At 39.6% G+C, this 25409-nt stretch overlaps 2 protein-coding genes across 2 annotated transcripts in view; both read right to left on the reverse strand.

The window, feature by feature from the left end:
* Positions 1-25409, reverse strand: part of Rtnl2 — a 184042-nt gene that overhangs the window by 83787 nt on the left and 74846 nt on the right. The window lies entirely within an intron of this gene.
* The window catches only part of Nlg3 (Neuroligin 3), a 79693-nt gene that overhangs the window by 20391 nt on the left and 33893 nt on the right, over positions 1-25409 (reverse strand). The window contains exons 2-4 of the mRNA XM_036819185.3: positions 21735-22080; positions 18662-19572; positions 11411-11574 (exon numbers count right to left, since the gene is read on the reverse strand). Of these exons, the coding sequence (XP_036675080.3) occupies positions 11411-11574; positions 18662-19308 (811 nt within the window). The 5' untranslated portion in view covers positions 19309-19572; positions 21735-22080. The remainder of the gene's footprint in view (positions 1-11410; positions 11575-18661; positions 19573-21734; positions 22081-25409) is intronic.

Consider the following 25409-nt stretch of genomic DNA (forward strand, 5'->3'; position numbering starts at 1 on the left):
CAAAACCAATATGAAGCAGACACCTGACTTCTAAAAAAGAAATGTGGGCGAAACAAAAGCCCTTCAAGGAGGAACTGTGCACAGGAAACAAAATATGAGGAAAATACTAATTTCGGTAGTAAAATCACCAAGTCTTAATACGTAAATTTTTAACAGGGTGCACTATTTAAACGTAAGGTTGGGAATACATCGATAGTAGACACCATCATAGTTTCAGCAATCGATAGTGGCCACTATCGACATTATCGATATTATAGAAAATAAGAGCAAATAAATGACAATATACATAACAAAAATAAATCTAATCAAATCTAAATACCAAAAATTACAAAATCACATCCGATATTTTGATAACTGGTATTGTCGATTTTGGGTAAAAACCATCGATGTTTTCAAAATTTTAATTCTATCGATAGTATCGATAGTGTCATCGATTGTATTACAAACCCTAGAAACTGTATACATAACTATATTATTTTATTAAGAACATTCAGGTCATCTCCTATGAGTAAAATTTATTGTGCCTTGATTATAAGGCTATCAACCTATTATTCCTAACTAGAAAATTCCTAGACAGCCCTCTCTTAACTCAAGATTTTTATTATATGACTTTAATGGGGATTTTCCCCAAGTGTGGAGCTGCTTCGAGAAGATAAGGGGGCTGGATGGGTGGGAGAAAAATGTCTGGACCAGAAGGGAGACTCGATGTGGCTCCTGGCCCTGAATGTTGTTGCAAATTGAAATATGCAATTTGTCGTGAGAGATTTTGTGTGGCTTTGCCGCTGACTGCGACTGCAGGACCTGCTGTGCTGGGTCCGCTTTTCCTCCGCCAGCTTCCAGATCCTTTCTCCCCCTTTTCCAACTTTTCCTTCCTTCCTTTTCGATTCCCTTTTCAATTTCAACGTATTATCGGTTAACAACATTATGTCAGCGTTCAGGCGTAAAACTGCTTAAGAAAATTGCGGACTGGGAAAAAAATGGCGAATAGAAATTGGTTGGAAGTCGTTTTGAAATCGAAGCAAGTGCTGCGCCACCTTAATAGTTTTCTTTTCCTCATTTTCCCCACGGACCCATTGCAATTTATGGTGATCAAGGGGGAGGCTGTGTAGAATCTGCCACATAATTGCGTTCCAGTTACATTTTGTGCACAATTCTCGAACGCGCTGCTTTTCTGCATTTGTTGCAGCCCCGTAAATGTGTCATACATTGTGCCCGGGACACCAGGGCGTATGCATAATGCGCACCCTATTTACACTGGGGCTTTCTTACTCGCATTTTATGCTGCATTTTAACGACTCCAACTGAGTTTGTGCCGTCGCAGGGGAAAGTCCGCACATAATTGATGGCCTGCACATGGCAAGCTCATCAATAACTAACATGACGTATGCGTTATAAACAAATAAGCACAGAAACTCATCCATCGTCGGCATCATCAATATCCGCTAGATATGGCGAAAAATTGTCAAAATATTAATGGCCATCAAGTAGTTCGCCCTCCTTGTTGTAGCAAATTTACGTCTATTGCTACAACTATTCGAAAGCGTGTCTTGTCTTCCCCGCCCCCATTTCCGGCATCTTTGATTGATAAATTTTCTTTTACGGCTGCCATTCTTTCTGTATTGGCCATGTGTGGGTCTGCGTTGTTTGCCCGGCCATTTTCTTCTTATGGCTTCGTTAGTAAATTATGGCCACTTCCGTTTTTGCTGTCTAATAAACTGAGCCGTCATATGTTGTGCGTAAGTGTGTGCGCGATGGCTTACTTATGGCATGCCTGCCATCCTGCCCAACTTCACTTTTGTTTGGCCACCGAAAACAAATTGACGTAAGTCGTGTGTAATTTATAATGAAATATTATACACGCTCGTTTGGCAGTTAGGCAGTCAAGTGTACTGGAGGTAATAAATGACAATGTGTGGTGTGATATCCTCCGGCTTTCCGAGTGTCCTGGATTTCGAGTGTTCGAGTGCCAGCGGAGAGTATTTTCGAAGGCAATTTAATCCGTGTCTTCCAGGAATCACGAGGCGAAATCTCTAGATTACGTTTGACAGTTGATTTTGATTATGCAATCGATTAGGTCGATTTAAGTCTGTTCTGAGAAGTGAAAGTCCGTGGCATTTTAGGAGGTTAACGAAGCCAAAAGACTTGTCTTTATAAATTCATGGAAGACTAATCAATAAGCCAGCTGGAGCACTTTGAAAGATTGAGTTAGGCACGAAGAGAAAGAAATACGATACTTTGAGTATAAGGAAAACATTTAAGAGTAGTCCCAGAAATAACTAATTCTTACCAGATGCATTTGTGATATATCTAATTATTTAAAAACTACTCTTTTTGGTGTCAAGAACTTTCATTTTCATTTAACTTTTTGTATAATGAAACCATTAAAAACATTGAGTTTATTTAAATTTTAATAAAACAAATGATTTAAGAATTTAACTTTTTTAGAATTTAGATCTAATCAAGGTACTAATTCATGAAAACTAAACTAAACAGTTCCAAAAGACATTGCTTGCGTACAAGGGTGGCAAGACCTAGCCCTACTGTTTTTGAATACCCTCAAAACTATGAATTGGCAATTTTAATTCATGAGAAAATTCATTATAAGAAGTTTCGAAAATAGTTATTACTTTACATCATGAATTTGTTTAATATGTAATATTTCAAATAATTTTTAAATTACCTTTACTTTTTTCGGGCCTAGAACTAAGTAAGGTACAAATTAATGTAAATCACAAAATAAATGTTTTGAAGGCATACAATCCGAAAAACTTTTGCTCTACAACCTACAAAGGTGGCAATTCCTGGCACTTCCTTCTTTGATTACCCGCAAAACTATCAAATTGCAATTTTGTTTGCACTAAAACCGAGATTAGTTTGCGTGCAGTTGGCAATGCAAAGCGGGCAGGAAGTCTTAGGTAATTTTTTTGCTACACATATTAAGCAATACCCCAAAATGCATAAGTCAACTGTTCATTTATCCGGTCGGCAGAGGCCAAAGGCCGATACTCTTCTGTGTTTGCAGACATGCCGCTACAAATTCGTGGCTATGTGTCTAATGCACTGCTAGCATGCAAAACGGCAGTCAGTATAACGCCCTGTAATTAGCCTGTGACACGCTAAGTGCACAAACACAGGGAAATAAATAGAAAATCGTGGAAATGTCTTGGGGGAAATGCTTCAGGTGCATGCAATGAAAGTTACTTTCCGCCTTTCTTCGACGGACTTTGTGCCATTTGCAAGTTCCTATTTGCTTTAGTGTGGCTCATTTTCCATTTCAATTTGCCCGCACACACACTTCACTCACTCTGGAAAAGTCTTCCTTTTTATTTTGGGGCAGCCTGCCAAACTGACCAGCCGAAACCAAAAAGAGGTGGAGGCGGACGAAGCCAATTATGAACTTTGACTTATCAATTTCTTGGAAAATGACCGTACACACCGAAATGGCCAAATTCTGTTGGTCACATTTAATGCGCAATTTAAATTCAATGCCTTGGGTTCTTACTATATGTATATGGCTCACTTTCGAGGGTCAAGTGGCCATTGAAAAGGTGAACTCTCTTTGACCATTTCGCCGAGATGTGACAAATTTTTCATGCATATTTTATACTTTGGCTTTGAGTGTTCCGGGCTGCCACAGTGTGTGTGCCTGGTTGTGTGTGTCGATGAGTGTGTGTGGGTAGCCCAGGGTTGATAAAACAAAAATACATATTTCACAAGGTGGTTTTTGGATGGCGGCCAGGCATTTTCGAACGGAGTTAAAAATAAGGCAGGCTCTTTAAAAGCGCAATTTTCCGTGTCAATATTGAATATTTAAATTTGTATAAAAAAGGGAATATAAATAAAAGCACAGAATGGCATCAAACCGGTCTTCGATAATAAAGTTCCCTACAAAATGAAAGAGTCAAAATATTGGCGATGATTTTGCGAAGGATATGAATTTTTTTTATAGAAAGTCGTAAAATAACATACAAATCGTAATTAGTTAGAAACAGCAAAAGTACAAATTACATTACAAATTACTTAAATTAAACTTCATATTAATTTTAGTTATGAAACACTATGGTCGAAAGTCACAACTTTGAGATACCGGGCAATCACTATATAAAAATCTAACTTATAATTTAGAGCTTCTTTAGCTTTTAGCGACTCCATTTTTGACCATGTTCTGAAATATATTTGCATGTTTTATGCAAGCTGAAAGGAACTCTTTTCTCCATTTTTTCACTCTCGCGAAAAAAATTCAACCCTCTACACCACGGTCACCGTGCTTAAAAATCGCCATGGAAAAGAGTATAATAATATTTCCGAAAAATATGAAAAAATGTCAAAAGTGTCATGCGACATTGTTTCATAACAGTGAAAGACAGAAGAAAGTGGGGAAATGTCACACACACGCGCACATCTACGAACATACATATACACAAATGGCGGCCATCAGCAGAGACTTTGCTTTTCATACATATTGTAGATTTATTGATAGCGCTCCTCGTTCACACAGCCAAAAAGACAAACACACAGCTACACAGAGAAAATAAAATTAAACAATAAATAAGTGAACAAAAAATGCATAAATTGAACAACTCTTATAACGTATTGTATCTTTATCAATGACAAGATGTAAAGGCTTTAAATAAAGAACTTGAATTAACAGTAAGCCAATAAACAATCCACATCTTCTTTTTGATTATTGTTTTTAGAAGGATGTGTATTCCGGAAAGCATCTAAAAATAGTTTTAACCTTAATAATGGATCCAGGAAATAAAGTCCGAAAACAATGTTCTTATATCATGTTCTCAGTGTAATAACACACGGAGCCCCACATAAATATGCTCACATATACAATCAACGTAAACGCTTTCAGTTAAAGTCAATATGTAGTCAAGCGCTTCGTTTATAACACAAAGTTGACAAAAGTTTCCGACGCCCTTTTTCTGCCAGCCGCTTTTTCTGCTCATATTTATGGCTTTCCATCGTCACTTGTAGGTAGTTATTCCAGAGTTATTGTAGATACTTGTATGTTTGTGTGTTGGCAAAGCCTAGGAAATTGCAATCGCAAGCAGCAAATACAATCAGCAACACAAACGCAGACACAATCCCCACGGAGGAGTGACTATCTGTCTCGAGGAAAGGAGTTACGCAAAATGAGCGATTTGATGTATGTACTTATGTACTGGGAACCCCTGATGGGAATCGATTTGTGGGGATAGTTCCAGCTCTGATTGCAGGCTGACTGGATGCAGGGATTGTTACTTATTACTAATTGGAAAGCGATTGAAATGTTGGGACTTGAAAGAGTTGCATAGAAAATAGTATTTGAAAAACTGACTTGGTGGAGGGTCCAATTTACTTACTATTTTTATTTGCTGGTGAAATTTTAAACTAATTTGCAACTATTTTGTATTTTAATGATCTTTTTCCCGTATTAGGCAAGTAACCTAAATTAAAACGCAGGCAAAAAGCTAAGTTTTTAAGTCCCAAACAAAACAAATTCAGCTGTAAGTTCTCTTGAATCTTATTAAGTATGCATCTAAATTGCCTATTTAATTAGAATTTCAAAAGTTTGTTTCCAGTTCTCTGCTGTTTTGTCTGCGACTTGAGTACATAAGCACCCTGTCTCCAACAAAAAATGTATCAGTAACTTTAAAATTTACGCATTGAAAAGTAAAGATTAAAATTTCATGAGTCCGCTTGCTTCGCACTGACAAATCAAGTCAATGCTTTAAAACATGCAAATGCTGATGAAAAACTTTGCGAACTTGACACTAAATGGCACGCAGGGGCTGGGGAAATAATAAATGTAATTTCGAAATTTTCCGTTTCCTACGCCCCCTCGCTGCGTTTGGCAATTGTGTCTGGCATGAGAAAATGAGCAAAGTAACCTCATTCTGGTCTTTGTCTGACTCATTTTGCCCCCACAGAACTGACAATCTCACCCAGCTGCAATATCTGCTGTGAAAAGTTTGCGGGGAGAGGACAAAGTAAAAAGTTTACTTGTTTTTCCTTCCTTTTATTCTGTTCTGCAGATTCTTTTCCTTTGGCAGTGTGTTAACTCTAATAGTACTGTACGAAAGAATGGTGCCTTGCTTCTATTTTTGGTCGTTCATATACATAACTCTCGTATTGGCACTCATTCGAAAAAAGTTAAGGAGAACTTCATTTCCGTGTGTGACCAGAAACACGCACCAGGCGGCCCTCGTTTCGATTTCCGGTTCCGCTTTCGCAATGACTGACTTGCGCCGCCGTTTGCGTGTTGAATGCCGCACGCATTGGGGCACACATCAATTTACCCACCCCTGCCACGCCCCTGGTCTCATTAATAATGTATTTTCAATGGGTTTGGATCCCCCGATTCGAATGAGTTAGGGGATAAGAAAGGGATTGGTTATAATCAAACCGAAATTGTTACACTGAAAAGAGGTAGCTTTCAAATATGTTTCTTTAATTTATACATGTATTTTTGCTTATGTATTTTAATTCCCATTAGGCAGAATTTTTAAACTAAACTAAACGTGCTCCTAAATCTGGTCTACAGAGGATAATATTTTCTCGGTGTTTAGCATTTTCAGTGAAAAGGGTTTTAACTGGTTTGAAAATTAAGCCAACATTTTTGAAAGGGAAAAATAAATATTTTTTTGTTTAAATTTTATATTTTGACAAATAATTATAACTGCTTTAAACAATACTAAGATTTAAGTTTGAAAGAAATCCTTATTAGTCATATCAATTTAAATCGAGTCTGACAATAAAAAATGTAAAGCAAATTGTTTTGTTTTCAATCTGGAGTAGTTGACATTTTTTTCCGCAAATTTTGTGTATATTAAGAAGGAATAACTGTTAAAGTTGGCCATTTAATTAATTTTATTCAGGTAAATACCTACTACCCTGTATTTATTGACAAATATAGCAAAACTTCGCTTTGAGGTACTTTTCAAGAGAAACCCTTTTTCGATGGCCTATATCAATTTCAAGAACCACTTTGCCAGCATGCAATGCTCATGAAATATATTTGTTTATTTTCTGGCTCACGCAATCAAATAACCTTTCGCCAAACTCGATTGGCTTATTGGATTCAGCCGAAACCAAAGACACAAAGGAAAAATTTCATTACGAATTCAACCACAATGCCGGCATGGATTTATGGAAAATATAGATGCATCGGTTTCGTGCTTCTACGCTTCTTTCTTTCAAACATAAAAAGGTCTAGAAAGTCATTGGCATACATATATCAATTGGTCAATGGGCAACAAAGCCCTCTCATAATGCGCCATTAAGTGAGGCTTGGAGAGGTTAATCACATGGAAATGCTGAAGATTAGAAATTATGACATTAATTTTTCACCACTCCGGGTATGGGGGATAGAGGTCCATTTCTCATTGGGCAAACAAAAGTCGGTTAAGCACAAAATATGGCCAACATTCAAACAGCTGATAAACTTGAAATCTACACACGAACGAGCAAAGCCAGATGAGGGCCCAAAGGGGCTGGGTTTTTGGGGAATAAAAAGCCCAATGGACTTTGCCTGGAAAAGCGGCAAATCATGCTTAATGTGGCATTTGTATGTTTATTTTTTTATTTTTATACATTTTCCTTCTACGCTTTTCTTCGGCGGCAACAACGCAGGACTTAAAAGAAAACGCCGACGGACACGGCAACAACAATAATGCCATAAAAAGGCAGCAAATAAAATAAAATGAGACGAGATGAGATGAGAAAGTGGCCAAAATGAAGCGCGAGGCCAAGAGCAAGACGCAGGCAATATCAAGGAGCAAATAAAAGCCACAGAGGCGAGAAAGGACTTCACTAAGCAGCAGCCCAAAAAGAGAGGAAAGCTAAGATGATATAAATTTTATTGTCATGTCCAAGTAGATTAAACTAGCTGCATATCCGTCCGAGTCCAGAGTCCCGAATTCCGGCCCCCGAATCCCGTAAACGGAGCTCAAAAAGTAGACTACAAAAAAAGGCACAAGAGATTTATGTGCTTATGTGTGCGCCAGTTTCTGTGTGTGGTAGGATAATAAAAGTATATTTTTCACTTTCTACGCAGAAAATTCATACATATTCGGACATTAAGTGGGGCTCGCCTTAGCAACAAAAGCGCTAAACAATCTTTCATTCCTTTGACATCCAGCCTTGGAACAAAATCACCTTAACGGATTTGAATATTTGAGCGGGGATAATAGAATCAGTGATGGAAAAATAGGAATATTGAGTTCTGAACTTTTAATAATTGTATATTAAATCATAAAATAAACTCAGATTATTAAAGTAACTACATAATAACAATACACTATAATGGCCTTTTAATAAATTGCTTCGGATTTTAAAATTAGTTTGAAAATATAGTTTTGATTTATTGAATTATATTCCTTTTGGCGAATATAAGTTTCCGGACTTTAAATTTTTTGATTCATATACAGAGAGAAATGTTTAAGTCCATTGTTCTTGAATTGAGAACATTCGTTCTTAAAAACATTGTAACTTCATTTTGGTATCAATGCATTGCAATGCTATCAATGCTAGAACAAAATGGTGAGAAGAGAAAAGTTAAATTGAGTTTACTTACAAACTTTTTAATAAGAACACACTACTGACTTGACTAATAGTTAAGTTGTTGACATATACAATGAAAACATTTTCACCTTCAAAAATGTCGTTCTATTATTAACTACATTTTTAACTCATATCAGAACGTCAGAATTCTCTCTGTGTAGTCTTAGGTGTTTGCTATAAATTGCACTGCTTTGGGTATTCCAAATTGACCAATCGAATCTAGCGTTTATTTCCCATCACTGATTATAAACGATTATAAATTCAGACCTGCCTCGGATCGCTTTTCTTGCCTATCTGGCAACTCACTTCGACATGAACCAACACAAATTAATAATGATTTATGCATCTAGGTGCCCGTCTGACAGTTGAGCAACCCAGACAAAAAACGTGGGCCTCAGCTCATTAAGTTAAACTGTCAAAAATTTACATATTCTTTCTTTCCTTTCCTTTCTCCGTTTCAAACGATTTATTACGAAATGCTCAAGGTCTCGGATCGGTTGAGGTTGTTATCCCCTGTAAATATGTCCTTATCTTTGGTGCCCTTGCCGTGTGCAAAAAGTTTTCCTGTGTTTCGGGTACTGCTTATCCAATTATCAAAACCAGACATTTAATTTTCCCTTTTACTGGCTCTGGCCCTCAACAAATTGCTCGTTCAATTAGCTGCCCTTGAGGATGAACATTGCACTCGAAGAAAGTACACAATTTCCAATTCAATTTAGGACCGCGTCTCAAGTTTCGGGCCCAAGCAATTTATCATAATTTCCCAAAGAAAATAAATGAGAAAAATGAAAACTCTTGCAACTCAGCGAAGTTGGAACGCCTTCATCGGCAGAGACCTTTCTGCCATCTGCTGTCGAAGACAAATTGCAGGTGAAATGTAAATTCTTTCATACTTGAGCGAATCATTGTTTATTCTATAGGTATTTACTTTTCTTCATTTTTCATGCTGAGACAAGGCGACATTTTCCTTATCAGCTAGCCCAAAAAAGTGTACCGTTGTTATAACAACATAAATTCATCTAATTGGACACTCCTAATGCAAGGGTATGTTGGGTTAAACGACATTTCAATAGAGGTTACGGCAATTTCGGAGAAATATGAGTTTATATATGGGACTATATGACACGACTTGGAAGGAATTTCATATAAACTAAATAGTAGTTTAGTCCTAACATTATTTGGTAAATTAGTAACATTTCCGAAACTTAAATATAAATAATATTTGTATCCAAGTGATTAAATCACTCGAATCTAACAAATCTCCTCAAACAGCTAATCAGACGAAATTTTATTAGACAAGTCATGGATACTGTTGTATTTGATTATGCTAAATAAATAAGCTTTCGAGTTACATCGCAATTACAAATGTCAAAAAGCCATGGAAATTTATCTAAATGTCATTCGGTTGGAAGAGGGGAACTCGGCAAATACATTAAGTATACGCCCCGGCAAACTGTAAGTTAATTGAAAGCCGGCGGCGAAATCAAGGCAACTGTCTCCCGAATGATGGACGACTGTCTTGCCGAGGATCTGGCTGACAGACTGAAAGACAGTCGCTCTGCGGCTGAAACTCTATTGCCGCCGAACAGTATATTAAATTTAGCTCTTAACGCGCTGATAGACAATCAAATTTACTTCGATTCGCAGTGCACTTCTTCGACTCCTGGGCTGACAGGTGCCGCGCTGTTTGAGTTGCCAGAGTTGCCTGAGTTGGCTCAGTTAGCTGGGATAACTGACTGCCGCTGATGGTTCCCATTAAGCCCCAGTTACACGTCCGGATTCCCCACGGCCAATGCTCCTTCGGGTTTTAATTAAAATGTAATTTACTACCCTGTCGAACGGCGGCGTCTCCGCTTGCGTTCGCTGCCGTTGCATTTCCTAGTGGCCAACTGAAATTGACTGGCAGACTGACGGACAGACCTCCAGATGGGTCGATAAATAGGGGAATCTGAATTTGCACTGAATAATATATTTAAAACATTCCTAAAGTGTTGCCAGTCACCGGGATATTTTTCAGTGAGTATATTTAATTTGATTAAGCCAAGCTAACAGTTCTCTAAAGTATGCAACACTATAATTTAAGCTCAGAAGTACAATAAATTCATTCAGAAAGGCGCATTTCCTTTATTCTCTGCACACTTGTAAGCTCATAAAATAGACATTTTTGTGGAAACTCCCATACATTCACCCATTTTTTACCTTTAAAACATTCCACATACTTGTCTTCTGTAATATATACTTCTTTTTAATCAAATATAAATTTAGCGACTTTATATTACAAACATAACTAAACCTTTTTTTAATTTAACAAAATTGTATTTTAATGGATCCCAAACCACCCTCACCCTCGAAGAGCTCAAAAAGCAAATCAGCTGCAGACAAATGTGCCAAATCGTTCTGGATTTTCTCCAGACAGGACCAGACGTACTTTTAGGCATACATTTGGCCACTTTGCATTCGGGGCCTTGGACCTTCTTTTCAGCTTAGCGTATTTTTTCTTTGGGAATTTGAAAAATGCCCAAACATTTGTCCATTTGCGTGCAGCAAAGGCGCCAAAAAAACGAAAACCCAAGCGAAAAAATAAAAAAGAGAGATTTTAAAACTTCACCAAGGCTGACCCTTTTCTGCCGCTGGCCTTAGGGATTAACGGAGGGAAGAAAAATTGAAGCGAGTTACCCCAAACCAGCCCACTGCCAATTTATTCAAATGCCTTGCAAAGTGCTAAATAAACAAGACTCAGTCCCCCGGCATGGTCATGTCATTTTTCTTGGTTTTAGCTGGGTGCAAAAAATAAAAAATAAAGCAAAAATTATAGCACACTTATTTGGTGTTAGCCGAAGCCCCTTTTCCCCGCACTCACCTTGTATGGGCACATAAATATTTAGATAGAGGCAGTCCTCTGATTGATTCTGCAGATAGGGCAGCAGGCGCTTCAGATACTCCAGCCTGCCCTTGGGCATTCGTTCCAGGGCCGCCGTCTCGTTGTGGATGTCCGGCAATCTCTGCGGGCAGACCGGGCTGAATCTGTAAAATCGAAAAAGATTTCAGTACAGGCTCGTCGAAGGAGGAACTTTCTCCCATGGCATTTTGCCTGTTTTTGCTTGAAAAGGTCTCCTCACCCCGCCAGAAAATAAGCGAAAAAAGTTTTTCGGTAAATAGGCTTATTTTTATGCCCGGCCTCGAATGTCGTTATAAATAGATTAATTTGCTGAAATTGTGTAATCTTTCGGGAGGAGTTCGTAATGATTCGAGAAGAGCCCGAGTCAACGTCAACTTTGTGATTGTCTTTTGGCCGTAACAACTTTTTGATTTGAACGCAAAGTTTGCGTTTTAATTTGTTTTCTGGTTTTTTAGGATGCCCCTTTCCCTCCCTTTCCTTTTTTTGCATTTTCCTCTTTCTGGCCGAGGCTTATTTTCGATCCTGGTAAATTGGTTTTCGATTTGGCTCTTATCGTTCGACTTTCCCCATTGGCAGATCTCCCTCTGTGTGTGCACTTGTGCAATTTACTGATTTTCTCCCTCTATTCCCAAATTTGGGCCATTCAAATGCCAGAAGCCTTCTCTCTTTTGGCCTTGCGCTCATTTATGAATCGGATGGGGCTCAGTATACACGGAAAAAAATTGGGAATGTATCCCCAATGTTTAAAAAAAAATCTTGGTTCAACAGCATCCCATGTATATATTAAATTCCGATATCTAAGATGAAAATCGGGAAGGCTTTTCTCAAATAGATTTATCAGTATTTATTTGAGTTATTATTTGCTATGCAATTTTAATAAATTTAAAATGTATTTCCTATACACAAGAATAACTTTAAGAATATTAACATTTTATATTAATTAACAATTCTGAATTCGAATAGTAGTTTTAAACCAAAAGTACCAAAGCATGATTTAATAAAAGTTCTGAATTTTAAGTGTCAAACCATTGTGGTAGACTAGCTAAGCCCCAATTTTTTCTTCAGTGTGCAGAGGTTTTGGTTCTGCCAACTGCTTTGAGCTGGCATTGTTATTATTTGTTTTTAATCTGATCTATGTGTGGCCGGGTGACACACATTCATCCGACTTTTCTAACGATTCCTGGGAAAGACACGTTCCAAAGGTAAAATTTCCTTTAAATTTCATGACGGCAGTGGTAGATTTGTGGAAGTACAGACCTTTCGAAAGGATTGGCAAGCAAACGAGGGGCATCTGTGGCCACTAATGAATGAGGCCAATGCGATTTTCTGGGAAAAGCCTCCAATTCCACTTGTCAAGACAGAAGGGCCATCAGAAATTCTCCTAATTTACAGTTGAGTACTGGGATCCCTTAAAGTAGTCGGCTTAACTCATTAACAGGCACAACTCCTGTTGGCCATCAAATTGTCATAGAGCGAAAATCGATAGGAGCATTTAAGGGCGAAAATCCGCCCCATTCCCCTCCACATCGGCTGGCCACTATGAGGCTTCCTCCTTCTGTCATCCCAAAATGCATTAACATTAATGACATTGCGAAACGGGAATTTATTTTATTTAATTTCCTTAACTTTATTTCGCCGTTGCCCTTTTATCTTTGTTATTACCGCCAACGCAGCGCGCCACTGCTTTTTGTTTACCATGGCGAGTGTATTTAATTTTTGGTTTTTATGGCATTCCAAACGCCTCGCAGAAAATGGGGAATCTACTTGGAACTGACCCTCGGTGGGTCGCCAGTTTAATGGACGCTTGTGGTGGCCATGCGATTGCCATAATAATCATTAATTTTATGGCAAAACAATAAGGCAGGTAATAAAAGTTTCATTTTCGGGCTCCATTCTCCCTTTTCCGTTTTTTAATGTAGCGGACATGGTGTCAACCTCGGAACCCTGCAGCCACATGAACAGGAGCCGTGGTCGGAGCAGCTTGGATGAGCAGAAAATATTAAAAATAATGAAAGTGAAAAGTTTTAACGGCAACTGGCGTAGTTGTAGTGGTCCGGGCAGGTAACGAGGCACCCGCCCCATCCCCCCGTTCGAGGTCATAAAAGCCACATTTTGCCTTTTTAATGTTGCCCCCATGGCAAACGAATGGCGCACACTTCTCAAGTGGCAAGCGATCTTGTTTATGCCACTTTGCAACCGCTGAACTTTCGCAGATAAGAAAGGGGGCACGCAGTACAGGTGGCAATGGAGGTGGGTCAGGTGGTGCAGGTTCACAGCTCCGAGGGAGTGGTTGGGTTCAGCTAATAAAGCGGGTGCCGCAATTAAGGTCAGGGTGAGCTCTTCTCGCCATCGATGCAGCTTTTGCAAATGGCAGGGCATTAAAACTTGATAATTACTTGTAGATTTTACAGACAGCTGGATGAGGGAAATATTCATGTTTCCCGGTGGGGCTATTTACTTTAGAGCCATCGTATGCTTTACTATTGCGTTTTTACTGAGACAGTAAGTGATAAAGATAGGAAAATACTTTGGGATAGCAATCCCAAGTAACGAAAAGTTAAAAAAAAGAGTAGAAAACAAAAGTCTGTTGATTTGACAACCAGATATACAATACTCAATAATGCTTCAAATTTCTGTGTTATCTTTTTATGAATCGCTTTATAAATTGGTCTTTATTATGTATGCTTGTTAAATTATATAAAATTGGCGTTCCTTGCCAATAGTTTAGAGTTGTATAATCACAACATGGCCCAAAGCTGAATTCAGACTGTTAAAATGTTTGTGTCCCAAATTTACATATACATCCGTATATATGATCTTTGAAAAGGCATAGCCCAAATATTTTGCTCAGTCTAAACATTCCCTAAAGCATTTCCTTCTACATTTAGGTATGGCCTTGAGCCCAGGACGTGTGTATTTCCCTGCCTGAACATTCTCAACATATTTGCGTTACGACTAATAACTAATATCGGATTGCATCTCTCAAACATTGCCAGCTTTCCTCGCAGATTATTTGCCACAAACAGATATCTGCGAAATTCGAGCAAACAATTTGAAGATGGTGACCCTGACCAGTGAGAAACTGCTCGGCAGCCTGAGCACGCGGTCAAAAGTAAACAAGGTTATAGCCATGGCTCCTCGGCCTTCTCCTCCTCCGGAATATATGCAATTTGGAATTCACAAACAAAACATAAAGCAAAGCTGGCCCAAAACGCCCGAGTTTTGTGTACATTTGAGTGGAAGGCCGGCTAATCTGCATGCAGGGTAGGGAAGCCTCAAGAGCAGACAAAGCTCCAAGGGTCAGGGTTCTGGGGCGCCATGGGGCTTTTCCCTGAGGAGGGGTACGAACGCTTTGTGGTAAATAAATGGTACCCAGGACAGCAGCCCGGCCAGAGATCCGCTGGCGCTTTCTGCTTAAGTACATCAAACAAAAGCATAATCTTGGCCAAGCAGAAAAATACACGCATATACACAGGGACAAAAGATTACCCAATATTCAGGAAGTAATAAAAACATAATATATATTTGCTGAAGTAAAAAATTCAAAACAAATTGAAATTCACGTTTTTTAAAATAAGACACATTTGTATTTTAAATTTTTTTGGTGAATATAGTATACAAGTATTGAATTTTAAAAAATTATGACAATATCCTTTTTTAAGATGGTGTGCTACAGAATCTGTAGTTCTTTTTTCCTGTGCAGACTTCAATGGGGAACGGTGGGTGACGAACGGAGGGCACCAGATCGCATAAAATTATACGCGACATTGCGGCCACGTCAAGTAAAATAGATTAATTTTACCTGTGGCCAACGGGCCAGAAGGTTGTCGTCCTCATCCTGATTTTCCCGCCCCTCCGACCGTTCACACAAATTAGATTGGCAGGCGACACAGACACGGGGACGGGACTCACACCTTCCTCGGAAAATCTCCTTCGGGCGTAAAGCTTTCTTGCCGCAGTCAAATTAAATAAAATCCAATTTAAAATGAATTTTCGCAATTTCATTTAAAACGGGCAACAGTTTGTAGCGCCTCCGCCGCCGAGTCAGTCGGCAATTTATGCGGCTGATGTCCTCGAGATGTCCCCCATCCTCGTCCTGTCTTAATCCTCCGCTGCCTTGCGGTTACCACTTGCTCTTGAGCCTCAAATTGGAATTAACGTTTTTAATGACGGAGGCAGCTTCTGTTTGCCGGGGCGAATGAGATGCCTCTCAAACTGCTGCACGCACATTCTGAAGGTCCTTTTGCTACCTAACCACCCATCCCCCTTGCCCACCATTCATTAATGCGCTTTTTTATTAGGAAAATCGTTAACTTGAGTTTCCCCACTTAGCGTTTTCGCGTCGAGCTTTTACTTTCGTCTTTATTAAAAACTTTGGCGTCATGCATAAAACTCGTCAGTTTATTGCGATTTTTACACTTCGTTTATGAGCCTGAACCGGGCACCCCTGAACCCCTGAACCCCTGACACCCTGGTACCAGGAACCTGGTCAGGAGAGGTTGGCCACTAATCCGCTTGTTTTTCATAATCCTTACGCCACAGGCAACGACCAGGACCAATGTGCAGCCGTTGGAACAACAGCACCAAAGTGCAAAGTGGCTGGCGGAATTTATTTAATTTTTATTAAAGACGTCGGTTGGGGAAATGCGTGAATGGGGCTGGAAAGTGGGAGTGGCTTGCTGGGGACTTGGTGGTGACACGCGTGGCTTGTCAAAGCCATGAACAGCTGCTGCCTTTGGCGGGCTACGAATATGTGTGGACATAATTTCCTCTTATTTTTCCTGCGTTGCCTCCATTTTTTGTGGTCGTCAGAAATTATTTTTGCAATGTGGCCAATGAAAGTGGGGGTAACTTGTGGTGGAAAAGAATGCGGCCCCCGCAAAGTTAGTTTTTTGTTGTGGAAATTGAGGCTAAACTTTAGTTCAAAGGGTGGAATTTGGATAGGGGAAGGGGTCTGAGCACAGGTAAAATAGATGCAACTACTAATACCTAATTCGAACCATGTATGTTGTATACAACGTCGGATTTTATGTGAAATTAAATGATAAAAAATGTATTTACAAAATCCAAATTATATATAAGCCTTATATATTTTTTAGTAGCCAATCATCTATCGCAACTGTGTATAGAACTTATATACTACACCTATATTTTGCTTACCAGTTTCCAAAGGCAGCTAAATCAAAGGAATACCAACGAAACCAAGGCCAAACCACAAAACAATCTAAACATTTTAGCCCCCACAACCTGAGAGGTATCCATTTCCCGGCCAAAATCAGGCTAATGACCTATTGTGCCAACTGTCCATGGACAACTTTATTACGCTGACGTGCTGAAAAATCTTCCGACCATTACTCAAGCCGTTTTATTGGCTCCTTTGCGACTGACCCCGCTGTCAACAGGACGGCCTGACAAATAAAGCCGCCCACTTCTCCGGAAAAGTGAAGATGATGCGGCAGAAGACGGAATCCGTCCGTCCGGGGCTGGAATTACCCAAAAATTGGCGGGGAAATGCGAGAATGCGAGAATCATCAGTCTGCCGCGAGGCCGCAGGTGGTGTTCTTTGTTAAACTTGAAAAATTATATTTTATTCGCCAGTCTCCGCTGTGCGCGGTACTGATTTCGCGGCCCTTTTCCATCGGCATTATGGGTCTGGTTCTGGGTCTCGAAAAAGGGGAAAACTTTTGCGCGTTGTGGCCCCATTTCGCTTCCCTTTTTTATAACAATGGTAAACAAGAGAACCTGGAATATCTCTGGGCATCTTTGTGAATAATGATTTGCCACTTGGGAGCATTTGTAAATTAGATGCTGCTGTGTAGCTGCTGCCTGTCCCGCAGCGCAGCTTGCTGCCGGCGACAGCGTAAATATTTAATTTGCGAGATATTCCGAGCGGAAGCCCGCCGACTAAGCTGACCTTTGACTTGTGTTTCCCCATTTTTTCATTCGGTATTTCCAGAACCCATTATCATTATGCCCATTGTTGTCGCAGGCCGCGAAAGGGCTGTAGCATTTTCCATTACTTTCATTATTTTCAGTTACTCAGTAACTCGCCCTCGACATTTTCGGACCGCCGCCTGCGCACTTGACTCAATAATGAGTCGGTTAATTGAGGTGACAATTGTTGGACACTCTCGAGAGACTCGGTGCTTGGGCTCTTGACTTATGGCATTTTGATCATTTTATGCACTCGAAAGGCAAATCAAAATCAACCCTTTTCCGAAATGATTTAATGCTTTTCGATGGACAAAGGATTCTGTCGAAAGGTGGAAGCCCCGAGACTTCTTAGGGATCTTATTAAATTACTTGGACGAGGGTTCGTGGCGTGTCCTGGTGGAATTAGATGGACAAATTCACTGGATTCCCAAAAATTAAAGAGTTTTGATTTAGTATTCCAAAACTTCAGAAATATTTTAATGTTCTATAAGAACTTTATTTTCTGGGGTAAAAGCTAACAACCCTGCAAGCTATTTTAAGTTGCGTTAATGTATTTATATGTTCTAAGTTCTTTTAATAACAATGTATTATCCAAACTGCCTGAAATTTTGGACAAGAAACGGATCAGGATTAGATGGACAAATTCACCGGATTCCCAAAAAATTAAAGAGTTTTGATTTAGTATTCCAACACTTCAGAAATATTTTAATCTTCAATAAGAACTTTGTATTCCAGGGAAAAAATAAAGAAGCCTGCAAGCTATTAAGTTTTTTAGATGCGTTAATCTTTGTAAAATATTTATGTATATTCTAAGTTCCTTAAACACCAATATATTACCTAAGCTGCATGAAATTCTGGATAATGAACGGATATCATTTGGTTTAAGAAAAAGGGAATCTTGGGTACATATTAAATACATTGAAATCACTGAAATTTATAAAACACAATCTGAAAACCTGAATTATATTTTAAATAAATTGTCCTAATAATACCTCGTGAGTCATATTATTCTGACATACTAAACCCAATAAAAGAAACAATGTGAGCTAGTTGCAAATTCTTTAAGCACGCTACCTTAAGTCCTGTACCTTATAAAAAAATGTTCCTCTTAAAGCACCGTGAATAATAAAATTAATTTTTTAAAATTTAATTCCTATAACCAACCTTGGTAATACATATTACAAAATTAGTTTTTGAAGCGAAAGGAAGCAATTAAGGTTAATCCCGGTTTTATGGCGCCTAATACCCCGCCCTGAAAAACATGCAGAGCCGACTCACCTGTCCGCCTTTTTGACACCTGACCACATGGCCGCCGAGACGGGCGGCATGAACCGTAAATTGCCGACCGGCGGCGAGGCGTAGGGGATTCCCCGGTACGCCTCGACCGGATCCAAGTGCCTGCCGTCTAATTGGACAATTACGCCCGATATGGCGCCATTGCGTGTGTGGATAATCCGCGACGATAGCTGAGCGGGTAATTGATCATGGCTGGGGTTGGAGTTCGGGTTGGAGTTGCTGCTGCTGCTGCTGGTGGGTCTTCCGCTGCGGTTGCCGCTGGATCCGCTGTTGCTGGTGGAGGATGGGGAGGAGGATGCGCTGCTGGCGGAGGAGGAGGACGAGCCCGCCGACGAGGACGAGGTGAGGGATAAGGAGGGCACGGAACTGGAGGTGGCGCTGCTGGAACCGATCAGCACCAGGCCACCGGAGTTCGTCGACGAGGGGCCCTTCTGCGAGGTGCTCAGGTTGCCGCTGTTGCTGCTGTAGCTAATGCCAGCCGCGGAACATCCGGGTGTGTATACGTCCAGGAGCACCAGGATCAGCAGGGAGGACCACGCCCTCCTCCTCGTCGGGGGCGGCACTTTCCGCCGCGTTCTCGTTGCTGCTGATGGCGGGAGTTGTCGCTTCGAGTGCAGCAACATAACCATTATTATTATTGGTCAAAATGGCCACGTCGCAATGTTGTCCTTGTTTTTCCGATAACTTGATGTCCGACTGCTGTTTTATACTTTTTCCGCCCTTTGCCCTTGTGTAATTGACCACAAGATAGCTGTTTGTGGCGTGGCCCGATTTCGCTTTGCCTGTGTCGGCAAGGATTCACACTTTTTATGTCCTCTCTTAATTGTACTTTACAACAGCGGTACGTTTTTTGGCTGCTTTTTGGTGCAAAAAAATATGGCAGTTTACGTGAACTGGAAGGAAAAACGAGTTCAATTAAATGTAATTAATGTGTTTTTATTTAATATTAATAATGTGTAAAAAGTGATGTAACGTGACCATTGGTAAAAATCATACAAATGTTGAAACTATGGTGAAATAAGAGTAAACTTTTGCCTTAAAATGAAATATGAAACCCCATTTCTCACGCTTCTCTTTACACTTCACCCCAAATCGCTAGAACTTTATCTGATTAAACTTAAGTCTAAATTCTATAAAGCCCTTTCTGCATTCTTCATTTGGGCTCTTCTGCTCTCTTCAAGGCAATTCCGCCGAGTGTGTGCCTTGAAGCATTTCATTCGGTCCTCACTGTCGTTTTTGTAGTCTGTCTAGAGGCATTTCCCCAAAAAGAAAGGGGCATAAAATGGGTAAAAAATCCATCCGTCCACTCTACCTCTTTCCTCATCTTGTTTTTCGGTATGTTTGCCAGCTGAAGCATCACCTTGTTTGCACTTGGTGTAGTGTCCTTGCCCTTGTTGTAGCCGACAACAACAATAAAGAAAACAGAAAAGGGGTTTCTGGGGATGGAATGGGTTGGTTGGGCAGGACAGTTGGCATTTTGCATATGCCAGACATGTCAGTCTAGCAGGCAGGCAGGCAGAGCCGAGACTCCTGACAACAAGAGGAGAATGCCTACGTGGAATGACTGGGATGTGGGGCGATGGAGGGTTAAGGTGCAGGGAACAAAGCCGAAGCCTTTTCATTGCCTGACTGGTGACATTGGGTCATTGGATCAACAATTCGAAGGAGCCAAACGAAGGATGTGGGCAACCCGATAAGCAGATTTTGACGAAAGGCTTATTAAAGGATCTGTTTCGGGTACCTTAAAAATGTTGTAAAAGAAAATCTAGTGGTTTATATATGATCCAAATCCAAAATTAAAGAGACATTTCAAACTTATTCTTCGTTATAACTAAAATATTTAACTTGGATATTCTGAGTACACTCAGAAAAAAAATCAAGTATTTCGTGCTTGAACCTAGTATTTTCGGTGTCAAAACTTCGCCAAGCATGGAAAATACAGAACGCGAGAACAAAATACTACTTTCGAGCACGAATTTTCAAGACCCAGTATACTAGATTTAAGAACCTTTCGGTCTTGAATCTAGTATGAATTATTCTTAAATCAAGTCATATTTGGACTAAAAACAAGAACGATTTAATAATAAAGTAAAAAGTTGCAGGCATGATTTAAGGACGAATAATTCTTAAATCAGTATATAAATATTTTGAAATTAAAATGAGTTTTTATTTTAAGCTAGTAAGAGAAATAAGTATTGAAAACTGAAACGAAATAATGGAGATATATATAAATAATATTAATATTTTAAGTTTACTTACGACTTGCCGCTCACGGGCATTAAAACTGTCTAATTTATGCGCCTTATATACCGAGTACTTTCAGAATAAACAGTTGGGAATTATTAGAGTTGGCAGACATTAAAAATCCAAAAAGTGCTCAATATGAGAATTTTTTGAGCACGAACGTTCTTAAATGTTAAGAATGCAATTTTTCTTAAATCAAGGCTGTTTGTACTTGTTTTTAGCACGGTGTTTTTCCCTGAGTGTACCTACACATTTTATGGGCTAAAAAATTAATTATTCTATTCTAAAGAGCTTTCTCTAAAAAAGAGAGTTATCTTCATTTTATAAAAATAAGAAAACATTCAGTTAGAAACATAAAGATAATTTGAGCTCACTTCGAGACATTTTAAAAGAATTTTTTGGAAGAGTAAAAACAAATAAGTGCGTTTTAAATTCAAAGTTTTGAATTACCTATTTGGAATAAATACAAAAACCTGACATTTATCACAAACTAGGTATACTCATTTGTAAATATTTCTTTATTTTAATGTTAAACAAAAGTAAATTAAAAGGTTATATTAAATAAAAACAAGCATGTTACGAGAGTTTGAGGGGTTAACTACATTTTTGACCAATTCCAACGAAAAATTGAACTGGACTCCAATATTGGTTGTTGTAAGAGGAGTAATCCTGCACTTTTGCCCAGGTAAGGTGCTCGACGGTCTTGTAAGCCGAAGAACAGCCTTACCGATGATCCCAGCTGCGCTCCCCCCTGAAAGACTCTTTCTTTTTTTTGGTGGAAGGAAGGTATTTTTACCCAGCTAGCACTTACTTATTCCGTGCGTTGGCTTCTCTGCTGTCTGCGGCTCGAGTGCAGGTGCTAAGCCCTTCTGTCGTGCATGTGCGTTGGATGTAGGATGTGGGATGTCCTTGCTCCGCGTCCTTTTGGTCCTACTGGCGCTCCTCGTTGGGAACCACTTCACGTACTGCTCGCTCAGCCGCGTCGTCTGCTGCTGCGTTTTCTGAATGCCGTCACGCTACAATTGTCATGCAAGCGGACATTCTCCGCGGAGACGTTCACGTACTCAGCGATGAGCAGGATTCCGAGGAGGAGGATGAGGAGGCGCTGGCCGACGGCTTCTGGGGCTCTAGAGGAGGTCCTTCCATGGCGGATGAGGCTGCAATCGGATCAGAGAGAGGGCACACTTTATTAGACCTTCCACTTCATCGCATGTGGCACTTAAACTATTCTTAATAATTAACCCGGCACGCGCCATTTGCGTATTCAGATGGCAAACAGTTTGTCTAAGATGGTGGAATCCAAAGATATTAATAACTAGAAAAGTTTTTCAGTTCATTGGGACATTTGGAAATATATTTAACATGTACCAACAGTTAAGAAGCAAATATTGGAAGACTCTTTCGTTTAACTTTGAATAAAGATATGAATATTTATTGAAGTAACAAAAACAGATAGAAATAAAAAGTCAGTAGGGCCGACTGTCCTTTAAAAACCTACGCTTCTTAAATGTTATTAAGTATTTATAAATTGCATATTAATGAAGTAATCGCACAAAAATAGAACCTAAGACTATCACCACGGAAAGAGCGACCCTTCTGCAGGGTATTAATTAAATCAGTGACTCGGAGCTGGTGGAAAATTTTAATTATATGATGCCCTCAAGTGTAAGTAAATTATTATGCAGATCATTAGCAAAGTAATTAGACTCGGCTGCCGCCTCGCCCATAATCCTCGGCTCACTAGTTGAATTAATTGTATTCCTGGAAATTGAGTTATTCCCACATTCCATCAAGGCATGGCGTTTGTTGGCTGGTTGGTGCTTTCATTTATTATGCGAATTTCGACTACATTTCCCGCAAATAATTTCCCCCAGGCAAAGACGCCGAGTCACATAAGCAAACAGAGGGCAGACCAGAAGGGATTCCAGAGTGCGAGTTCCTTAGTTTGCTCAACAAACAACGTCATCGAGTTGTCCGCAGCAGTAGTGACTTTACTTTACTTAACTTCACTTCCGCCCACTCCCTAGTAAACACTGTAAATCATACGCACTGTTGCACAGACGCTTTGTTTTATTTTGCTATTGTGATTGTGAATGAGTTAAGAGCCACGCTGCGGTAGCATACTCAAGTTAAACAGTGTGACAAATATCCATTTATTCCTCAGCCAACAGCCGACGTCCGGCTTTAACTTTACAGGCCTCTACTTACTTTCCGGCTTTTTTAAGAACACTTGAAAGCCCAAGATCCTGCTCAAAACGCACTCAAAGATTCTATGTACACAATAATGCCGCCTTATTACATGACAGGAAAAACATCTCCAACTTTGCCGTTTCTCCCCCAAAAATTCTTGCGAACTTTTGGACTGAAAACAAAAAGTTGTCAAAAGTTCAAATTTGTATACAACTTGTATATGTGCACCAGTCTTCGAAATGACTTTATTCACATTTGTAATTTGTATCTCGGCCTTCGAAGAGATAATTGGATTCGAGAGTGTTTTCATGTTGTTTGCCTAATTTAATTGCAAATAAACGAAACGAAATTCCAGTTTGTGAAATACTTTTGCTTTAATTAAAAATCAAAACGCGATAAGCGGCCCAGGGAAATGCCATGGTGAACGTTTTATCATGGACGGTCGGGGAATTATATCTTCAGTAAAAGCTGAAAGTAGTCTCTTGACTTTGCAACTGGCCGCAATTTCCGCCTTGCCGCAACTTTTTCTCTGCTCTTTGCGCCATAAATTCAGCGCCAGCTAGACGGAGCATCCGCATCCGCACTCGCATCCGCATCCGCAGCCTCAGCCTCAGTTATTCTACCAGGTCCAAGGGTCATTAATTTGACTTCTGGGATGGCGGCGAGGGTGGTTGAAAGGCATTTTGGACGAGGAGAAGTCGTTGCCGCCGAGGCATTAAACTGCTTAAGTAGCACAACTAAATTAAGAATTGTGGGCCAAGCAATTAGAAAGGCGGCCGAAGAAGGCAGGTCGTAGAATGAGCAGTAAAGTTCAAAGTTGGGTCAATCCTTAGGTGTAATGGATATTTGTTTGTTCCGATTTTTTCAGCCATAACCTGTCTTTTCTGAGCCTCATAAAAAAGGATACACAAAGAAAATGTATAACTCATTTGATGGTCAACATAGATGTATCTATAAAAATATCTATATCTATAGATCCATTTACACAGAATTAGTTAAAATATTTAAAGATTTTAGGCAGTAACTTATTGTCAAATGATACGATACGATACGATAATTAATTTGTATGTGAACTACTTAAAGAACATGAGAAGAAAAGCTGTTATTATTTCTTTTTGTGGGACAAACTAATCGTGAGTTCAAATCTTTGAAAGACACCAACGATGCGTATGCTTTATATTCAATACTCTCATTTATGTGGCCGTATGAGGAAAGAATTGCTTCTTTATAGTACACATATCGATTGGTACACTCGCAGACATGTATTTCCGGAAATTTAATCAGTTTTGGTGCTTAACCGAGTTGTGGAAGGCAAACGAAACGAGGAATCTTCACAAATATAAAAAGAAATCCAAGTCCAAAGGCAAAGTCAAAGCAGCGGCAAAGGAATGCCAGGACAGCGGGGAAATGGCAGGAGTAGGAAGGAAAATTGTTTAGCAGTTGTCTGACTGGAAATGGAAATGAAAATGTTTCTGACTTACTTGCCATGGCATTGTTATTTGAGTTTATTGAAATGACTGTCTTGCCTTCCCCTGCTTAAGTGGGTATGAAAATACCCATGTAAGGGCAGGAAAAACGGAGAGGCGATAGTGGGAGATGGAAATGGCTTTAAAAACAGCCCCTATAGAAATCTATCTCTGCATCGTCCTTTTTTTTTAATTTTTTACTAAATAACCGGGACCACAAAGAGTAAACTAACAGTTTTCAACACATGACTCCTGGGAAAACTATTGTTTTTGCATAAAACTTCGTCTGATAGGAGCAAAAAGAGTCCGAAGAGGAGACAGATACTCGGACCAACTCAAACTGTAATTTCTCATGCAAATTTATGCAAAAATGTGAGAATTCGCTCCAAGAAAATATGAGCGAAAAATGCAATCTGCAAAAGAGTTAAAACCAAAGGGAAGCGGAAAAAAGCCAAGTATTAAGTGGGATGGAGAACTTTCCAAGTGATGGGAAATAATGCGACTTTTTAACTACGTTTTAGTTTAGCCAAATGCATTTTGCATGTCAGAGTTCGTCTCCTGATAATAATATTCGGAAGAACACTCCGACTTTTTATCTGCGTCTCTTCATTGCCCTAATGGGCTGCCTCCTTTTTGCGGCGTTTTAGGGTTTCATTATGCTGACTATCCGACAAACAAAGGCTTATAATTTTTTGCTCGCCCCCGTGCTTTATTTATGTATACGACTACACAACTTTTCGCCTCTTTGACTGGGCCCCGCCCGCTGCCAGCAAAAATGGCTGAAACAATGGCTTTGCACAACAACGAAGGCAGAAATTAAACTGACTTTC

The sequence above is a fragment of the Drosophila suzukii genome, chromosome 3 (genome assembly GCF_043229965.1).
Source record: "Drosophila suzukii chromosome 3, CBGP_Dsuzu_IsoJpt1.0, whole genome shotgun sequence".
In the NCBI taxonomy this organism is placed as follows: Eukaryota; Metazoa; Arthropoda; class Insecta; order Diptera; family Drosophilidae; genus Drosophila; species Drosophila suzukii.